Source organism: Gymnodraco acuticeps, unplaced genomic scaffold (assembly GCF_902827175.1).
Source record: "Gymnodraco acuticeps unplaced genomic scaffold, fGymAcu1.1, whole genome shotgun sequence".
Lineage (NCBI taxonomy): Eukaryota > Metazoa > Chordata > Actinopteri > Perciformes > Bathydraconidae > Gymnodraco > Gymnodraco acuticeps.
In genome coordinates, this window is record NW_022991064.1 from 1,117,365 (window position 1) to 1,135,573 (window position 18,209).

The window sequence follows — 18,209 nt, forward strand, 5'->3', positions numbered from 1 at the left end:
TTTGAGTTGATGAGTAGTGGAGATATCACTGTCAAATCAATCGACAGTAAGGAGAATACTTACTTCCGGGTGTACAATTCTCCGTTATCCAATGGGAATGGACGCTCACATTGCCTTTAACAGCAACGGTGCTTCCCTGAGCGTCAAATACCGCCGCCGATGGGAATACATTGCAATCAGTTGAAAGCTCTTTGCGTCCGTTTATGAAGCTGAAGGAGCCTCGGCGCGTCCCACCTGCACGCCACGGGACCCTGACCAAGCGTCGCTCCTGGACGTTTAGGGAGTGAGACTGTGTTGGTATGATTGACAATGTGTCACGGTGCGTATCACTAGGCCACCAGGGTGGGTGGAGGGGGTCAGGAGGACGGGACTGAGCTGACCGCCCAGGAGCACAGCAGAGGACCAGGAAGGGATCTCGGGCGGACGGCCCGGGGGCAAGGCAGAGTTCAAGGAGGGGTTCTCGGGCGGACGGCCCGGGGGCAAGGCAGAGTTCAAAAAGGGGTATTCGGGCGGACGGCCCGGGGGCAAGGCAGAGTCCAAGGTGGGGGTTATGGAGGGGCGAAGGCCATCGCGGGCGAACTCAGGGGGCCGAGCATGAGGGCGAGGACCGCGGCCGGGAAAGTCAGGGGGCCGGGCTCGAGGGCGAAGGCCGCGGCAGGAAGAGTCAGGGGGCCGGGCTCGAGGACGAGGGCAGTGGCAGGAAGAGTCAGGGGGCCGGGATCGCGGGCGAAGACCACGGCTCACAGAGGGCCGGGATCGCGGGCGAAGACCACGGCTCACAGAGGGCCGGGATCGCGGGCGAAGACCACGGCTCTCAGGGGGCCGGGATCGAGGGCGAAGACCGCGGCTCTCAGGGGGCCGGGCTCGAGGGCGAAGACCACGGCTCACAGAGGGCCGGGATCGAGGGCGAAGACCGCGGCTCTCAGGGGGCCGGGCTCGAGGGCGAAGACCAGAGAGCTCCGGAGGCCGGGCAGGAAGGCGCTGACGGTCCAGCGCCGGAGGCCGGGCAGGACCCGGTGTCGGCCGGACAGGAACCGGAGCTGGTGGGACAGGCCTCGGCAGGATACCCACGGAAGAGGACCAGGACACAGGATTGGCAGGACCCCCGGCGAGACAGAGCATGGCGGGGCCTCCAACGGAACAGGACAAGGGGTTGGTAGGACCCCCGGCAGGAGAGTAGTCGGCGGGGCCTCCAATGGCACAGGACAAACGGTTGGCAGGACCCCCGGCAGGAGAGTAGTCGGCGGGGCCTCCAACGGCACAGGACAAAGGGTTGGCAGGACCCCCGGCAGGAGAGTAGACGGCGGGACCTCCAACGGCACAGGACAAAGGGTTGGCAGGACCCCCGGCAGGAGAGTAGTCGGCGGGACCTCCAACGAGACAGGACAAGGAGCTGACAGGACCCCCGGCAGGAGAGTAGACGGCGGGACCTCCAACGGGACAGACATACGATTGGTAGGACCCCCGGCAGAGGAGTAGTCGACGGGGCCTCCAACGGGATTGGACATGGAGTTGGCAGGACCCCCAGCAGAACCTCCAACGGACCAGGACATTGGGTAGGGACTTGAGACGTGACTCGAGAGGGGACTCGAGAGGAGACTCGAGAGGGGAACCAAGGGGGAACTCGAGAGGGGACTCGAGAGGGGACTCGAGAGGGGAACTCGAGAGGGGACTCGGTTGTAAGATTCAGTTTTGTTTGATTTTGTTTTTGTTGATTATCTTTTTCTATAATTGATCTAAATCTTCATAGTAACTAAAAAAGTATAAAGGCCAATGTGTTCCTCTGGGTTAACTTAACAAGCCTCTTTATTGCTACTGTCACCGTATGAGTCATTGTATTGCATGTGTTGAAACAAATGATGGAGGGAGGGACATGTAAAAAATGGGTGGACCAAAGAGACATGACGAAGACTAAAGTAGGAGTTCAATCAAACAAGGACATTAGTTCTTCGACCCGTCTGACAACGACGCAAACCAAACGGGAAAGACCAAGTGCAAAGAAGACAGAGGACTTGTCTGAGAAAAGAGGCAAGAGATATAGGCTACAAACTGAGTAGAGAGCAGAGAGTCCAAAGTTTGACATCTAGATACAAGATCGGGATGAAGCGACACCCTGAGAAGTTATCCATCCCTTTAATTGTACTCTGTTTGGGGAGCCTGCTGATCACTGCCTTCTGGATCATTGTGGACAACGGGTAAGCGTGTCAGTACTTGTTCCAACAACCTGTGGAGCAGGTTTTCTATTTACCTGGGTATGAGGATATGTTTCTCACAAGGCACCATGTACTTTGTTATAACTACATTTCTCCTTTTGGACTGAGTTCATGTTTATTATTAGATCAAAGTAAAGTTTTTAATTATACAGTAATATAATTTATTTAGTTCAAAGCATTACATTTACTACTATATATCAAAGAAGCATTTTGACTTTTAAACTTAAAACACTTCTTTACACTCTGTTCACATATCAATAAAGACAGGAATATTCTCTTCAAAAGACCTTAACATTTATTGAGATGTCTTTAAAATATGCATCACCTATTCTGTTTTATAATAATAAGATTAATGCAGTTCAAGTTTTCTTTTGCTGAATAGTTCCTCTTTTATTCAATTTCCTCTTAAAATTTTAATTAAACAAAGAACCCTTGCATTACACTGTATTTGAACACAAGCTTTAGAACAAAAAACATTCAAAAGTCTTTCATGTATCCAATACTTAAAGCTTGACACTCAGACTGCAAACTCTGCGTGTCATTTTCTTTGGTTCAATCGCCATGAACGTTTTCTGCAGTGCATCAAAGGTGTATTTGAACTCACATAGCTCAAGTTTAGAGCAAAGATGAAGCCAAATAACATGGCACATGCATGTGCAACTTATGGCAACTCATTGAAGACTTCCACACCTTCAACAATGAGTCCGATGTGCTGCAGTGGCAGGAGAGGATAGTCCTCCACCCTGATGCCAAGCACTGCCATTGTACACTGCTCAAGCTCTGTGTCAGATGTGCAGGTCCCACATATTCAAAACGCTTGAATCAACAACTCCCTTGTTTTTATTCCAAAGGCCTCTCACACTAATTTGCATTTCAGGCTTCTGTCAACTGTCTTTCTGTGTGTGTGTGTGTGTGTGTGTGTGTGTGTGTGTGTGTGTGTGTGTGTGTGTGTGTGTGTGTGTGTGTGTGCACTCCTAAAAAATTTCTCCTCAACAGTTATAGGTATATATATATATCAGTTTAAATATTTCACTTGTCAAACTCAACAAAAGTTTGCCCCTTGTATGAGACATTTATGAAAACAACCTGGTTGAACTAGCTTTAAAAACTAGCTAACACGTGGCTAAACTTGCTAACCCTAAGCCCTATCCAAATACCTTATGTGAAACCTGTAAGGGAAACTTCTGCAGCAATGGAGAGTCAGGACTCAGAGAGACACGAGGAGAGTTGGAGCTTTGATGTCAAACACTGATGGTTTATTACGAGTATCGGCCAGAGAATTTCACATCACAAGTCACAGCAGCCAGAGGTTCTGACTGCACGGAGAGTTGCCACATCAAATCTGCCGCGCCTCTCTCTCGATAGCCCTTTTAACTAGTTCAGAGAGAGTAAACAACATATTTGGAGACTAAACAGCTGGGCACCCTGAATCACTTACGTCTGACCCTTAATGGCCTCGAAGCCAGCGTTCCCACAACCATAAACCATTTCGTGACAGACAGTTGACAGGTCATAAACTGGTTTATCGAGATAGCTAGAGCCTCCCATTCCTTAAGAGAGATAACAGACTCAGGGTTGGTCATAAACGTCAACAGGCAAAAAAAGGTTTGATATCTTAGGAGTAGAAGGAGAATTATTCCCTCACAAAACCAATATTACATATGCAACAATTTAAACTTTTCAATAGTCAAACAGTAACAACAAAGTTAGCCATTTGCATGATACATTTAAAAAATTATCTGGTTAAGCAAGCCTTAAAAAAGTATTTAACACACGGCTAAACTTTGCTTACACATAGACAAGTACTAAGACAGGCGGTAAGACATTCAACTTTAAAAACAACACAATTTCAAATCATTACCTTATTTAAGTGTTTCTGGATTGGTCCTTCTCACGGACAGCGCGGTGTAGTGGGTAGCGGGTTAATGACGGCCGCAGCAAATCTTGCAGTGACCTTGCTTTGTCCACATCATGTGGTCATGTGACATTCTTTGAAGTGAGAAAAACTATTTAGGTTAAATTATTGTTTTAGGTCGAATCAGGGGGAATGTGTTTTGCACGGGTCAACCGAAAATAAATCCTGCTGAAAAAAGAAACCACCATTTTTAAATAGACCATTTAAAACATTTACTTTGAATTAATGACACAGTCCTTTCACATTTTTCAGCGCAGAACGACATTCAATAACTCCCCTGTCAATCAGTTGTTATTCTCAGTCTTTATTTTGTATTGGATTGCTTTCTCGTTGTTTTAAAATGAGTTTAGTTGATGTTTTTTTGTAGTTTTTGGTAAACCACACCTGTCATCATAGCTCATTTGCCTTTTGGTGTGGACTATGTATAAATGAATGTGCTGTGCTGTTTGTCTCTTGTTTGTTGCACAGCCATCTTTTACCAAGTGAACCACCTTCACCCAAGAAAATCCCCCCTTGGCCCTCTGACCTTTGCAAAGGATGCAGGTGAGAGCAAACACCGTCCATGCTTCTCCTTGAAGGGACCTTTCTGTTAATGCCTTCATCAGAACAATTCATGTTATCACGAGGGGTCACACACCTGACTGTGTGTGTGTGTGTGTGTGTGTGTGTGTGTGTGTGTGTGTGTGTGTGTGTGTGTGTGTGTGTGTGTGTGTGTGTGTGGTGTGTGTGTGTGTGTGTGTGTGTGTGTGTGTGTGTGTGTGTGTGTGTGTGTGTGTGTGTGTGTGTGTGTGTGTGTGTGTGAGAGACAGGGAGCTCATTGAAAAAGTAAGAGAACTCTACTCAAAAACTTGGAAGAAGCAAGAAGATAATTACAGAAACTTCAGGTAATTGTATTTCATTACATTTTGTATAAAATGTTGATAAAAAAGGTTGTGGCCAGAATTGCAATTAATAGTCCATGCAGGCAAATATTTGCTGTTTCTCAGGGGAAGAGTATAAACACTAAACATTGTCACAGTTTGAGACTATTCAGTGAGTTGGTTTTAAAAGTATTTAGAAGAAGCCCAAGAGTGCCACATCATTCAACAATTTGCAACTGAATCCATTGGTAATCAAAAATCTTAACAAATGTATAGCACGAGTCAGAGAGTAAAACAGAGGGACTTCACCTGAAGATAACTTTAACTCACGTTGAGGATTATATCAATTAAAAATCCTTATAAGAAAGAAGATACGTTTGATATATAATCTGAACAAATTGCCACTTACTGTGTTTGGTCAATCATAAAGCTTTCAGTTCAACAAAACTCCTGACTTGGATGTTTTTTTAACAAAGTCCTTGTGTTACCCCAGTTCTCAGCTGAGAAGTCAGGGCCAGGGACTTGACAGCGCCATCATTACCCAGGCCAACTCTCCAGTGGGATCAAATATTGTGTACTCTGAGGAAAGCACGACGACCCGCATGGTGACTCCAGAGATGTTCAGCACCTTCATAAAGGTATGTAGTTTTTCATTCATGGATAGTATCACATCATCTTCTGCTTGTTGTCTTTATTGTTCCTTAAAGGGCTCAGAGATTATAAATGATGTGTTTAGTTACATGGTGACTGTTTGATAGAAACGACCACCCACAGGGGTGCCCAACCAGTCGATCGCGATCGACCGGGAATGAACAACAATATTCTGTTTTATCGTTAATGTCCTGTAACATAATCTTCCTGTGCCAGAATAATGCACTTGAACGCATCAAAGCTTTGTGATTGGCCGGCGTGACCCCATGTGTCGGGGCGTGGCTGGCGGACAGTGGGCACTATTTCGCTGACGTTGTCCGTGTCAACAGGAGTGACAGTGCACACACACACAAGACCGCAATTATGGCAGAAGCAAAAAAAAAATAAATATAATTTTCACTCCGAGTGGGAGGATGATTATTTTTGTATCTATTCCAATTCAAAGTCCATCTGTCTCATCTGCAATGCGAGCGTGGCTTTATCGAAGAAGGGTAATTTAGGAGCGGCATTTCAAAACAGTGCACAAACGCTACGAGACGGAATTCCCTCCTAATTCTGCCCTACGCTCCAAAAGGGGAGGGGCCTGAAAGGACAGCTAAATGCACAGCAGTCCATTTTCACCAGGCCCAACAACAAGAGCAAGGCTGCTACCAGAGCATCTTATCGTGTCAGTCACGTTCTTGAGAAACACATGAAGTCTTTCAAAGACGGCGAAGTTGTGAAAGAAGCATTCCTGGAGGCTGCCGACGCGCTTTTTGGGGACAGTAAAAATAACAGCAGTATTTCAACAGGTTTTTGATAAAAACTCAAGTTAGATACCGTTATTAATCAGCTGTAAGTTTTAGTTTGTTTGAACTTATTCATTATAATTATTGTACAAAATGGTATAAGAATGCAAACTGAAATTGATTATAGTCTATTATCAGTTCAGGTTAAGAAACTAGTGTTGCTTGCATCCTATTTTAAAGGCATTTATTTTTATACTCTACTAAAATGCAACAAAAAAAACGGTTTGATTCTATTAATGTTGTCTTTTTTATTGCACTGTTGCAGCAGATTCCTGTGTAGCTTCAGATCTGAGTTGTCTTATTAGTAAGCCTAATTTTAATGGCAAAGAAAGGGTTCAGAGTCTTTTCTTTTTGTCCTGTGTCATATGTGGCAGCACTGTTCAATGTTTCTTGAAAACATTACCCACTGTAGTATGTGACGTGTGAATAAACTCCAACTCTGTATCAACAACACTGTTGTGTAGCTTCAGTTAAATACTTGTATGTGTGTAGATTAGAAAGAGGTAAGATAAAGGATCTGCAGTATTTTATGAAGTATTAATTGTACAAAGGTCAGTTTTATACAAGTAGAAGAGTGTATTTACCTGGTAGTAGGCTGTCAGTAATGGCTACGCTTCTCTATTTGGACTGGTAGATCTCGGCAGACTGGCAACTTTAAAAGTAGCTCTCGGTTAAAAAAAGGTTTGGCACCCCTGACCTATGACCACCCTTTCACAAACACACACATGCACGCACACACTCACGCACACACACATAATTATGATTTGAAGTGAGGACTTCTTAATCTGACGAATGCTAAAAAAAAAACTACAATCTTATTTCAATACACAGCATGTCTGCTTTTAATTATATAATTGCTGATTTGTAAATCTAAATATCAACTGTCTGATCCATGGACACAACAACTTTGTCAGGACTAACCAGAATAGTTCAGAAGTTTCAGGTTTCAGATTCCAGGATACAGCCCACTGCTCCTGATACTGGGATGGTTTAAATACAGAGGCTACATTTCACTGTGTGTGATCAGCTGAGATGGCAAATCAGCCAAGGGGCGCAAAGTTGAGGGCCCAATGGCCACTACCTGCGCCCTAGCTCAAACCGCAGCTTCAAACTCTCTTATACACTATAGTCAGTCATTTTGGAGAATTGTGCGCTGTTTCAGTACGTTTAAAATCGTAAAAGAATGTAGGAAATCAATAACGCATCTCTAACACCTCGAGTGTACATTAAATAAATACTCTCACTCACACACGTTAACAAATGTTGGAACTGTTATAGGGGATTTGTAAACATCCCCATGGCTCTTGCTCATTCACAAACATTATATAATCATATGCATGTTATTGTTCTGTAATATATTTTTTCATTGGTTTTATTTCCAGGAGAATCCATTTCCAAAGAAAATATATGACACGTGTGCTGTTGTTGGGAACTCAGGGATTCTGACAAACAGCAACTGTGGAGAGATGATCGATTCGGCTCAGCTTGTTATCAGGTGAGAAATCTGTCAAGATTAGGGGACTGAAAGGCTGATGGCGACATCAATCTACAGAATTAAACATAAAGAATTAAAAAGATCATAAAATTCCCAATAATAATTTCTGATTCGTCCGTTATGCTTTTCAGGTGCAACCTACCTTCTTTGGGAAAAGGCTATGAGAAACATGTGGGCAACAAGACTGACATTGTGACAGCAAATCCGAGGATCCTCGTTAGAAAGTGAGCAAAACAATTAGTCTCACTGTACCATAACATTTATTTTAGTTTTGTTGCCAAACATTCTTTCTATTTTCAGGTATGGGCCCTTAGACGGGCCTAGCCGTCCATTTGTGGAGAGTCTACATATTTACGGCAAGTCCCTGCTGCTTCTACCTGCCTTTGCCTTTGACTTTTGTACTCCTTTGTGCCTGAAGGCTGCATACAGCATGAGGGACCTTGAAAGTCCAATTAGGCCCACCTACTTCAACCCTGATTACCTCCGGAGACTGAACAACTTCTGGCGCTCCAGAGGCCTACACAGAGGCCTACACAGAGGCCTACACAGAGGCATACTCAGCACCGGCTTAGTGATGGTTAACATAGCGCTGGAAAACTGTGCCAACGTGCATGTGTACGGTTTCTGGCCCTTCAGTATTCATCCATTTGAACTCAATGCCGTGAAAAACCACTATTTCGATGATGAAACAGTTAACTGGGGAGCGCATTCCATGCCTGCTGAGTTTAATCTGTTGTTGCAGCTGCACAGTCAAGGTGTGCTCAGGCTTCACCTGGGGAACTGTCGACCAGGTAACAATTAGTTTTCAGGTCCAGAGACAGATGAGACTGGGCATCTGAATAATTGGGACATTTCCTTGTGGACTGAGGACTAATCTCAGAATTTGTCTCTAAACTATGCCTTTTCAATCCAATCCACTCACTCTCTCCCCATATCAGCTCTTATGCCCCTTTCACACCAACGCGGTTCCAGGGCCGGTTCGGAGCTTGAGCCTGATAAGCACCGTTTTTCCTGTTCACACCGCAGCGGAGCCGGCTGTTTTTTACCTGAAAACCGGTTCTTACCATGTGTTACGGAGTTACAAATGTGTATACACAATTATTAATTATAAATTACAATTTACAATAGGTTGTGAATTTTATTTCTATGAGATTGTTTCCTTTTAATATTTTTGAGTATTGTTTCTAGTGGGAACACTTTCCCGTTGCACATCGTTTTCTATTTCCTGGATGTCATTTCCGCTTTCCCCTCACATCGAAGTGAGCACTGCTGAGGGTAAGCTGTGCTAGGAATTGTGTTATAGTTCATTACAATTTTGTGTGTTAAACCGGCAATTTAAGTTTATGAAAGTGATGTATGTTGTTAAGTGTCAATTTGGGTATATTATTAACCCGTTTTTGTTAAGTTTCCACCGTAAGAAATTGTATTTTTGAGCGATATCCACGGTGTGGTTTTGGCGGGAAATAGACGCGTTCTGCGTCATTTTCTTTGTTTACATTGGTTACACTTTCTGACTTTTCTTTCTTTTCTTTTGTAAAGATGTGCTATGCGGATGCAAAGAGAATATTATTTTTGTTCTCAGGTATGTTTGTATTTTGTATGATAACTTAAAAATAAGATTTTCTTGGTAATTTAATAATTTCTCAATGTATAAATAAATACTAGAAGACATTGAAGTGAGCACTGCTGAGGATGTGCGACGCGGATGCAAAGGGAATATTATTTTTGTTCTCAGAATAAATGCCAGAAAAGACACCCAGATCCCTCGCTGTCATTTCCTGATAGATAACAGGTCGCTTACGGTTGTGACCCGTTACACATGCTCGAAAACATTTTCGTCTAAAAGCAAGAACTGCATATGTCACGCTTACGTCGGAGGCGGGGGGAGGGGAAGGGGCGGGATCAACCTCCTGAACAACAACAAAAAGCCCACGTTTTGTCCAGTTTGTACACAACGATGGAAAACCCCAAACTTAAACAGCAGTGGTCCACTGAAGAGACCAGCTACCTACTGGGAATCTGGTCTTCCCAAGAGGTACAGAGGAAGCTGGAGGGGAGCACGCGGTCCAAAGCAATTTTACAGCAATTGCAGCGAGAGATGGCAACCGCTGGTTATGACCGTACCGTGTACCTATTATTTGCATTTGGTTTCGACAAAGCAAAAGCAAAACGAGCAGCGCTTCAATACAATCAGCCATTTTTGTTGTTGTCGATGTGAGGGGTTTCCGCACGGTTTGGCTTTATGAAGCAGGCACGTAAACGGTTACGTCATGACGCAAACTATGACGCAATGACTCAGCACCACTCGGGCTCTGGGCGGTACTAACAAAACGGGGGCTGAAAAGAAAAACCTGTTCCGAACGAGAAGAGCGCAAACACGGAGCTAAAACGGGAGCTGCGTTGGTGTGAAAGGGGCAATAGACCCTCTGAGCAGAGGGCAAAAGCAGAAAGTGCGATAGAATATATTGTCACTTACACCAATTAATACATTTGATAAATAATTATGATCTCAACTTTGGTACAAAAATAATTAGTATTGTCATTTTGGCCATAATAATAGTCATAATCATTTCTTACTTTTTCCAGCAAACTTGCAAGGTAATGGTAATTGAAAATATAACTTTCAGTCATGGAAAGGTTTTGATATTTGAAAAGATGTGTGTTTACTGACATATTGTGAGATGTAAAGGAATTCCAGTTGGATACAAATACACAGTGGTGGCTTTGGGACTGGGCATAATTAACATCTAATAATTATATGGGTGTACATGCAATGTAATGGAATGTAATGTATAGTTTCTGATAGGGCTGTGCAATTAATCGTATTTTAATCGCGATTACGATTATGGCTTGCGACGATTATGAAAAAGGCAAAATTGACAAAATACGATTATTTTTGCTGGGTGCGCTTTCGCCCCTCCCTAAAAGCCCACTCGGTCACGTGGGAGTGACATGTGTTGTGAGTGTTTAGCACGAGCGAAGATGTCAGAACAAGAGCAGCAACTCGTTAAAAAGAAGGGTACAACTATTTCCACTATTTGCAAGTACTTTGCCATTACATTTCACATCGCTAAAGATATGTAACCAGTTAGCACTGTTAGCAACCAGGGCTTTAAACAACTTGTCAACACGTTGGACAAGCGTTACGCGATGCCGTCTCGGTATTATTTCAGCAGGTCTGCGCTGCCTGCACTATATGACAAATGCCGTGGGGAAGTTGAGAGAGATGTGGCTTCAGCTGACTACTTTGCTACCACAACAGACCTATGGTCCTAGAGGTGCCCAACCAGTCGATCGCGAGATGTGTCTAAAAATAGAACAACAATATTCTGTTTTATCGTTAATGTCCTGTATCATAATCTTCCTGTGCCAGAATAATACACTTGAACGCACCAAAGCTTTGTGATTGGCCGGCGTCACCCCATGTGTCGGGGCGTGGCTGAGGGTCTTCAGTACAGGTGGCAATATTGTCACCTGCCTGCGCTCATCTCTGAAACCAGACCATGTAAACAGGCTGGTGTTTCTTGCAAAAAATCTTTAAGAGATGACATGAGCAGCCCTACCAGCATTTGCCATGGTGGCCTAAACATTTTTATTTGGTCTTAAATTGTAGTTCAACATTTATTTCCTGTTACTTCTGGACCATGACGGTTGGCCAGCCTTCAACGTTTAACTGAGTGGAATATGTTGAATATGTTTTACCAAAATGTTGGCTATATGTTAAGGAGTTTTCAGTAGGTTGTGACAGTGCACTGCATCATATTTGATTTAATTTATTTTGGTCTAATTTATTTGTATTTATCATATTAATAATATATGTTTAGTATGGTTTTGGAAGTGCGCTCCAACATATTTGTTGATCTTGTTTATTGGTAAAATATTATTTGTTTTAAAGTTCAATAAATGGTCAATGAATAATCGTAAAAATAATCGTGATATCAATTATTGACCCAAATAATCGTGATTATGATTTTTGCCATAATCGCACAGCCCTAGTTTCTGATACTTTGCTTGATGCTTGGATACAAGACCATCACTTGTGTGTCCCGCCTTATTTGTATGTACTATGATTAGGGTATTACTTGCCAGTTTTTGAGGGTTGACAGTGACACATACCTTGCCCTCTCAGTATACATATTATATTATATTCTAATGCAGCTAGCACTTTCAGCAAGCTGATCTATTTGGGGTGGACCTATGTTAGATGTACAATTCATAAATAAACTGGTATAATAAAATAAAGGAACAACAAATAAATATATAGTTAAAGTTAAAGTCAAATAATACAAAAACAATCACAAATTAAAAGCCAGATTGAAGAGGTGAGTTTTTGTAAGTTTTTTGAAGGTGGTGAGGTCAGTGCAGTCTCTGATGGGTTGTGGGAGTGAGTTCCAGAGGGAAGGGGCAGCGACGGAGAAGGCTCTGTCCCCCCAGGTCCGGTGATTGATGTGGCAGCGGGAAGGGGTGTGGTGGTGCAGCAGGTCTGTGAGGGAGGGGGGAGCCTGGTTGTTGAGGGCTTTGTGAGTAATCAGGAGGACTTTGAAGTGGATTCTTTGACGGACGGGGAGCCAGTGGAGGTTCTGGAGGAAGGGAGTGATGTGGTCTCGGGAGCGGGTGTGGGTGAGGAGGCGGGCAGCAGAGTTCTGGATATGTTGGAGTTTATTGAGGAGGTTGGATGGTATGCCGTAGAGCAGGCCTATTCAACTAGCGGCCCACGGGCCGAATCAGGCCCTTCAGAACTTTTTTCTGGCCCACAAGAGGTTACCTGCAAATCGAAATGGCATATGTGTAATAGCATAAATAAAACTAATGTCTGATCACACTAAATCTGACGATGCGGCGAAAACGCTGGTTTTTCCATTCATTTGAATTATTTTGAATCCATTATTTTGCCTGCCGCGCTCTGCTCATTAAAAAAACAAAACGCACTGTGTCCTCACTTGTCATTGGCTCAGTCAAACTCACGTTACACACTAGGTTCGCGGGCCACAGAGAAAGTACTTTAGTTAACAACAGCTTCAAGATGTCTCTCTCCAAGCCCAAGAAACGTAAAGTTGATTCGGAAAATCGCCAATTCCAGAATGAATGGACTGACAAATACGTATTTACTTTGCCAGCCGCAACAAGTAATAAACCGGTGTGTTTATTGTGCAACGAAAGTATATCCGTGATGAAAGAATACAACGTAAAGCGACACTACAACTCAAATCACGGCTCGTTTTCTGCCAGTTTTCCCGTGGGCTCAGAGGAACGGAGAAGGAAAGTACAGGGACTGCTAGCATAATTTGAACGGAGTCAAGTGGCCAACAATGAGGAAGGTGGCCTTGCTTATGCTGACAATGTTTGGATCTACCTATACTTGTGAGTCTAGCTTTTCTCATATGAATGCCATCAAAACGAGGGCACGTCGCTCCATGACCAATGAGAAGTTGCATGAGTGTCTCAGGATTGCTCTTACCACTTCAGACAAACTATGCTGAAATACCTAAATCAAGGCAGTGTAATTTCTCTCACTGACTCAAACAGGCTAAACATGATAGAAGTCTGATTCATGGTATGTATGCAGATCTGTTTTTATGGTCATTCATTTTATGGTCATTCAAACAAGCCTACTTACTGTTTCGAAAATTGTAAAAATGTTTCCAAGATATGAATGTTATTGTGAGTCTGATGGCTATTGTTTTACTATGTTCTATTTGCATTTAGTATTACATTGTATGGACTTGTGTTGTCTTCAATGCACCTTATGTATGCTTGGAAGTGTTGAGGATATTATACACAGGGCTACTTACTGTTAATGTGATGAATACTGTTTTATTATATTCATCTTGTTTTGTACATTAGTGGACATGGAACTGTTGGGGGAAAAAACTCATGTCTCCTTAGTTTTAAAGATGCAACATTTTCTATTTTTGTGTCAAGCCTTGTAACCGAAGCTTTCCTACTTTTTTATGGACTGGTTGCTTTCTGTAATGATTTATGTTGATACAATTAAAGTTAAAAAAAAAAGGGATGCACTTGACTAGTTCATTTAATGTATTAGTATCTATTAACACTACTGTAAGCAAAAGTTATTTGTAGTGGTTCCTTGACAAAGTATTGTGTGGCCCACAAACCCCCAGTGATTTTCCTATTTGGCCCACTTGCTAATGAAGTTGAATAGCCCTGCCGTAGAGGATGCTATTGCAGTAGTCGAGTCGTGATGTGATGAATGCATGAATCAGGGTTTCAGCAGCAGAGGAGGAGAGTGATGGGCGGAGACGGGCAATGTTTTTGAGGTGGAAAAAGGCGGTCCTGGTGATGTGATTGATGTGGTGGTTGAATTTGAGCTGACTGTCGAAGATGACTCCGAGGTTGCGGATGTGAGGGGGGGGAGATAGAGTGTGGCTGTCAATGGTGAAGTTGAAATTCTGGATGTCTTCTATGTCACGGTTTTAGTGTTGTCTGTCTGGTAATGGGTTTTGTTTTTGCTGTTCTGTTCTCCCTCTCTCTTGTTTTCCTCCTGTGTCTGATTGTCTCATTGTTTTCACCTGTTGCCCTTGTGTTTCTGCCTCCCATACCCCGCTGTTTCTCGTCCCGTGATTACCCCTCTCTGTATTTAGTCTTGTCGTTCCCTTAGTCTTGTCGTTCCCCTGTTTCTCCTGTCTTCCTCCATGTCAGTCACGGTCAGTTTTTTATGTTTCTTCCTTGTGCTACCGTTGTGTTCATGTCATGTTTTTTGTCATCGGCTTTTGAATAAAGCTCGCTTTTTGTTTATAGACCTATTTTACCTTTTTTGTAGTCTGCATTTGGGTCCTACCTTTTTCCGCGATCTTAACAGAGATCATAACAGAATGAACCGACCAACTTTGGACTCAGCAGACTCAGATTATTTTGCTCTACAGGCTTGGGTACTCTCTGGAGTACATTTTTTACACTTGGAATAACGCCTCATCTAGACGGGGTAGAGAGGCTGCCTTGAAGGAGGCACGTCAGGAGGTTGCTCGCAAGCCCTGGCTCAGGAGCTTGTTGCCTGAGTGGCTACAGCTTCTCACAAGTAGTCCTGAAGACTTGTCTGAAGCCTCTAATGGCGCGTCGGCCTCGCTCGGTTTGGTTTGGCCTTGTTAGGCCCGGCTCACTTTAATGCTGCGCTTCCATTACAGTTTAGGAACTGGGGTAGTTACTATAGTAACGCAGTGTAGGCGGGGCGATCAGCTTTTTGGCGGGCGGAGCAACGCTGCATACAACTGCCGTGACGTCACCTTCAATGCGACACAACTCACAAAACACACAAAAACAATGGAGGATGTGGAAGCCATCGTGTCCTTGCTTCTTGGTATGTGGTTTTTTATCACAGCAAGAAGGAAAACTTTGTTTCGGAAAAGGCTGCTAATTGCAAGACGTAATACAGAAGAAGCTGAGGGGAGACTTATGGCAATCGTACAACGCGGCAGAGACTACTCCAGGACGACTCAACGACAACGCTACTCGGTAAGCTAACGTTCGCTAACTAGCAATGTGTTTCACGCTTACTATACGACCAAAGTGTTTCACGCTCATTATATGACAAAAGTGTTTCAAGTATTTAATTAATTGTAGCTACCACTTTTACGTATTAAAATATGTATGCTTTTGTTTGTGTATTTCAGAAGTTAGGTTGCCACCGCAGACCATGTGTGTGGATGCTTGACCGAGCAACCGAGTGGTGGGGTGTGATTGTTCCATCTTTCACACACACTCAGTGGGTGAAGAACTTCAGGATGTCTGAGGAAACCTACGTCTACCTGTGCAACAAACTGCGGCCAGCGATGGAGAGACAGGACACACCATTCCGCGAGTGTATACCTCTAAAGAAGAGGGTGGCCATCGCACTGTGGAAGCTTGCGACCGGCTCAGAGTACAGAAGCATTGGACATCTTTTCGGAGTGAGCAACACAACTGTGTGCCGGTGTGTGCAAGACTTCTGTGCTGCTGCAGAGACGTTGTTAGTACCGGAACTAATTTGTTCACCAGACCGGGAGCAGTTTGCAGAAATGGCTGCCTACACTGAGAACAGGTGGGGGCTCCCTCAGTGTGTAGGTGCTATTGATAGATCACACATACCCATCTTGGCACCATAGGAATACCACTGCGACTATTTCAACCGTAAAGGCTGGCACTCCATCATCCTTCAAGGAGTTGTAGATGGAAAGGGACATTTCTGGAATGTGTTTGCAGGAATGCCTGGGAGCTTGCATGACGCTCGGGTTTTGAGGCTGTCCTCATTGTGGCCGCCGCCTTCTTACCCGACCTTGTGCCCGGCCTCCTGAGTTCCCCAGCGGCTTTCGCCCTCGAGCCCGGCCCCCTGAGTTCCCCAGCCGCGGCCTTCGCCCTCAAGCCCGGCCCCCTGACTCTTCCAGCCGCTGCCTTCGCCCTCATGCCCGGCCCCCTGAGTTGGCCCGCTGTGGCCTTCACCCCTTTTTTAACTCTGCCGTCCGCCCGAGACGCCCTCCTCGAACTCTGCCTTGCCCCCGGGTCATCCACCCGAGACCACCTCCGGTTCCTCTGACTTGCCTCTGGGCTGTCGACCCAAAAAAGTAATATATTACACTACTTCGTTACTCTCTACATAAAGTAACTTGTTACTTTACTCGGGGGTCCTTAGCTATTAGCTTCACCTTAGCATGTGTTCTTTGCAGGTGTTTGTTGAGGTTTGACGTGGTGTTTACAGCAGTGGATAACTGGCCTGGACACAGTTTGCACCTCACCGTCACATTCCTGTCTATTCTTCGGACAAACTCAAAATAATGGGCATACCTCCACCCCTCGAAAGTTATCGCTGACTCAGCCATGTTTATGCAGCACTGCACGCGGAGATGTGGATGCGCAAGTCGCGCAGATTACGTACATATAAACCTGCGGCGGAAACCCCTCTTGTCTGTCAGTGTGATTATGACTGATTTTATAAAAGTAACGAAGTAACGTGTGTCGGGGCAATGTTAGTAACTGTAGTGTGACTGAATTATAAAAGTAGCCCGTTACACTACTCCGTTACCGACAAAAGTAATATTATTACAGTAACGCGTTACACCCAACTCTGCTTAAGATGTATTTATGCTTTAAAAATGGAAATACAAGAGCAAATTTAGGCAAATAAATGATTCATCATTAGCATGTGTTTAGAGTCGGTGAGGTCCTGATAATTTATTCCGGTAAATTACTCTGACCTACTAATTGACCTGACCGAAGTTATTGAGTCTATGTAAGTTTACTGCTTGGCTCAGATCCACCAACATCAGGAAGATCTCACCTCTATTAACTCCCCGAAGAACCAGGTTCAATTAACTGCTGTTTCTATTCAGACAACTCTTTTTTAATCTGTTTAAGGGATCCCGAAGGATTTTGATATCAGTAAATGGAGTGTGTTCCTACCTAAGTGTGTGTGTGGCAGGGTGCAGTCTTACCTTTGAAGCAGGAGAGGAGAGCACAGATTTTCTTTTAGTTGTTCCAATCCAACAGGTGAGATCAGTTTATTTGAAGAAAAATAGGTCCAAAACTAATACAGGGTTTTTACCTTTTAACACATTATAATCATACGCAACATATCATACTGGGGTTATATTTTTATTTAAAACCTTAATTCATATTTCTCATCTATCCAGGATCTAAATAAAGCCATTAGTTATAAGGACAGAGGACAGAGCCTACCGGGAGAGAGTATACCAGGGGTTTCCCCCTCTCTCTCACGCTCTCTCAAAAAACCAGTCTCTTTATGCTCAAAAAACCGGATCGAAACCCCAAAAAACACCTCCTCTATTCCCAACCAACATCTTCTATTGGCTATGGCCTAAGACACACCTTCCCATGTGTGTATAAACAAAACTAAAACATGACTAGACATTTTCTATGGCTATGACCAGGTTTGGGAGGGTTACTTTGTAAATGTAATCAGTTACTGATTACTGAATACATGGCTCTGAAAGTAATCAGAATACAGTTACAGTTACGTGTCTTAAAAAAGTAACATAATCAGATTACTTTTAGATTACTTTTGGATTACTTTCTTTTTCCATCACAGATGGGTATGTTTTGGTGAACAGGAGACACAAAAAGCAAAAGGACACTGAACGTGTTTTTACTGTTTTAATGGTTTATCAAGAGCACAACTGAAACACAACATCTGAAACGATGTAACAACATAATACACTTTTTGGGGATGCAGCTTGGGATGTGAGGAGTGAGGGACACGGCTTAGTACGAGCGTGTCGCCTTCTGTCCTGCCAGTGTTGGCAGGACATGAATTAAAATGTCAAACTCGGACTTCATTTT

The 18,209-nt window shown here is 43.8% G+C and overlaps 1 protein-coding gene across 2 annotated transcripts; it reads left to right on the forward strand.

The window, feature by feature from the left end:
• Positions 1-1,898: 1,898 nt before the first annotated feature.
• On the forward strand, positions 1,899-16,553 carry LOC117559964 (alpha-2,8-sialyltransferase 8F-like). Of its 2 annotated transcripts, XR_004571080.1 has the most exons (9): positions 1,899-2,195; positions 4,597-4,671; positions 4,938-5,012; positions 5,482-5,626; positions 7,810-7,922; positions 8,054-8,146; positions 8,223-9,504; positions 15,259-15,392; positions 15,551-16,553. XR_004571080.1 is itself a non-coding variant. In XM_034236706.1 (7 exons), exons 1-7 carry the CDS (start codon positions 2,101-2,103, stop codon positions 8,722-8,724), a joined length of 1,098 nt encoding a protein of 365 aa, XP_034092597.1. In that variant the 5' UTR covers positions 1,899-2,100; the 3' UTR covers positions 8,725-9,683. The 2 variants fall into 2 exon arrangements, 1 of the variants encoding a protein (XP_034092597.1); XM_034236706.1 differs by lacking the exons at positions 15,259-15,392; positions 15,551-16,553 and having other exon boundaries at positions 8,223-9,683.
• Positions 16,554-18,209: the final 1,656 nt, after the last annotated feature.

Excerpts from the sequence above, each read along its gene's own strand:
- LOC117559964 (XM_034236706.1), top strand. The coding sequence starts at position 2,101 with ATGAAGCGACACCCTGAGAAGTTATCCATCCCTTTAATTGTACTCTGT. Across the intron at positions 5,013-5,481 it reads GATAATTACAGAAACTTCAG|TTCTCAGCTGAGAAGTCAGG; the intron begins GTAATTGTATTT and ends GTGTTACCCCAG. Across the intron at positions 7,923-8,053 it reads TCGGCTCAGCTTGTTATCAG|GTGCAACCTACCTTCTTTGG; the intron begins GTGAGAAATCTG and ends TATGCTTTTCAG.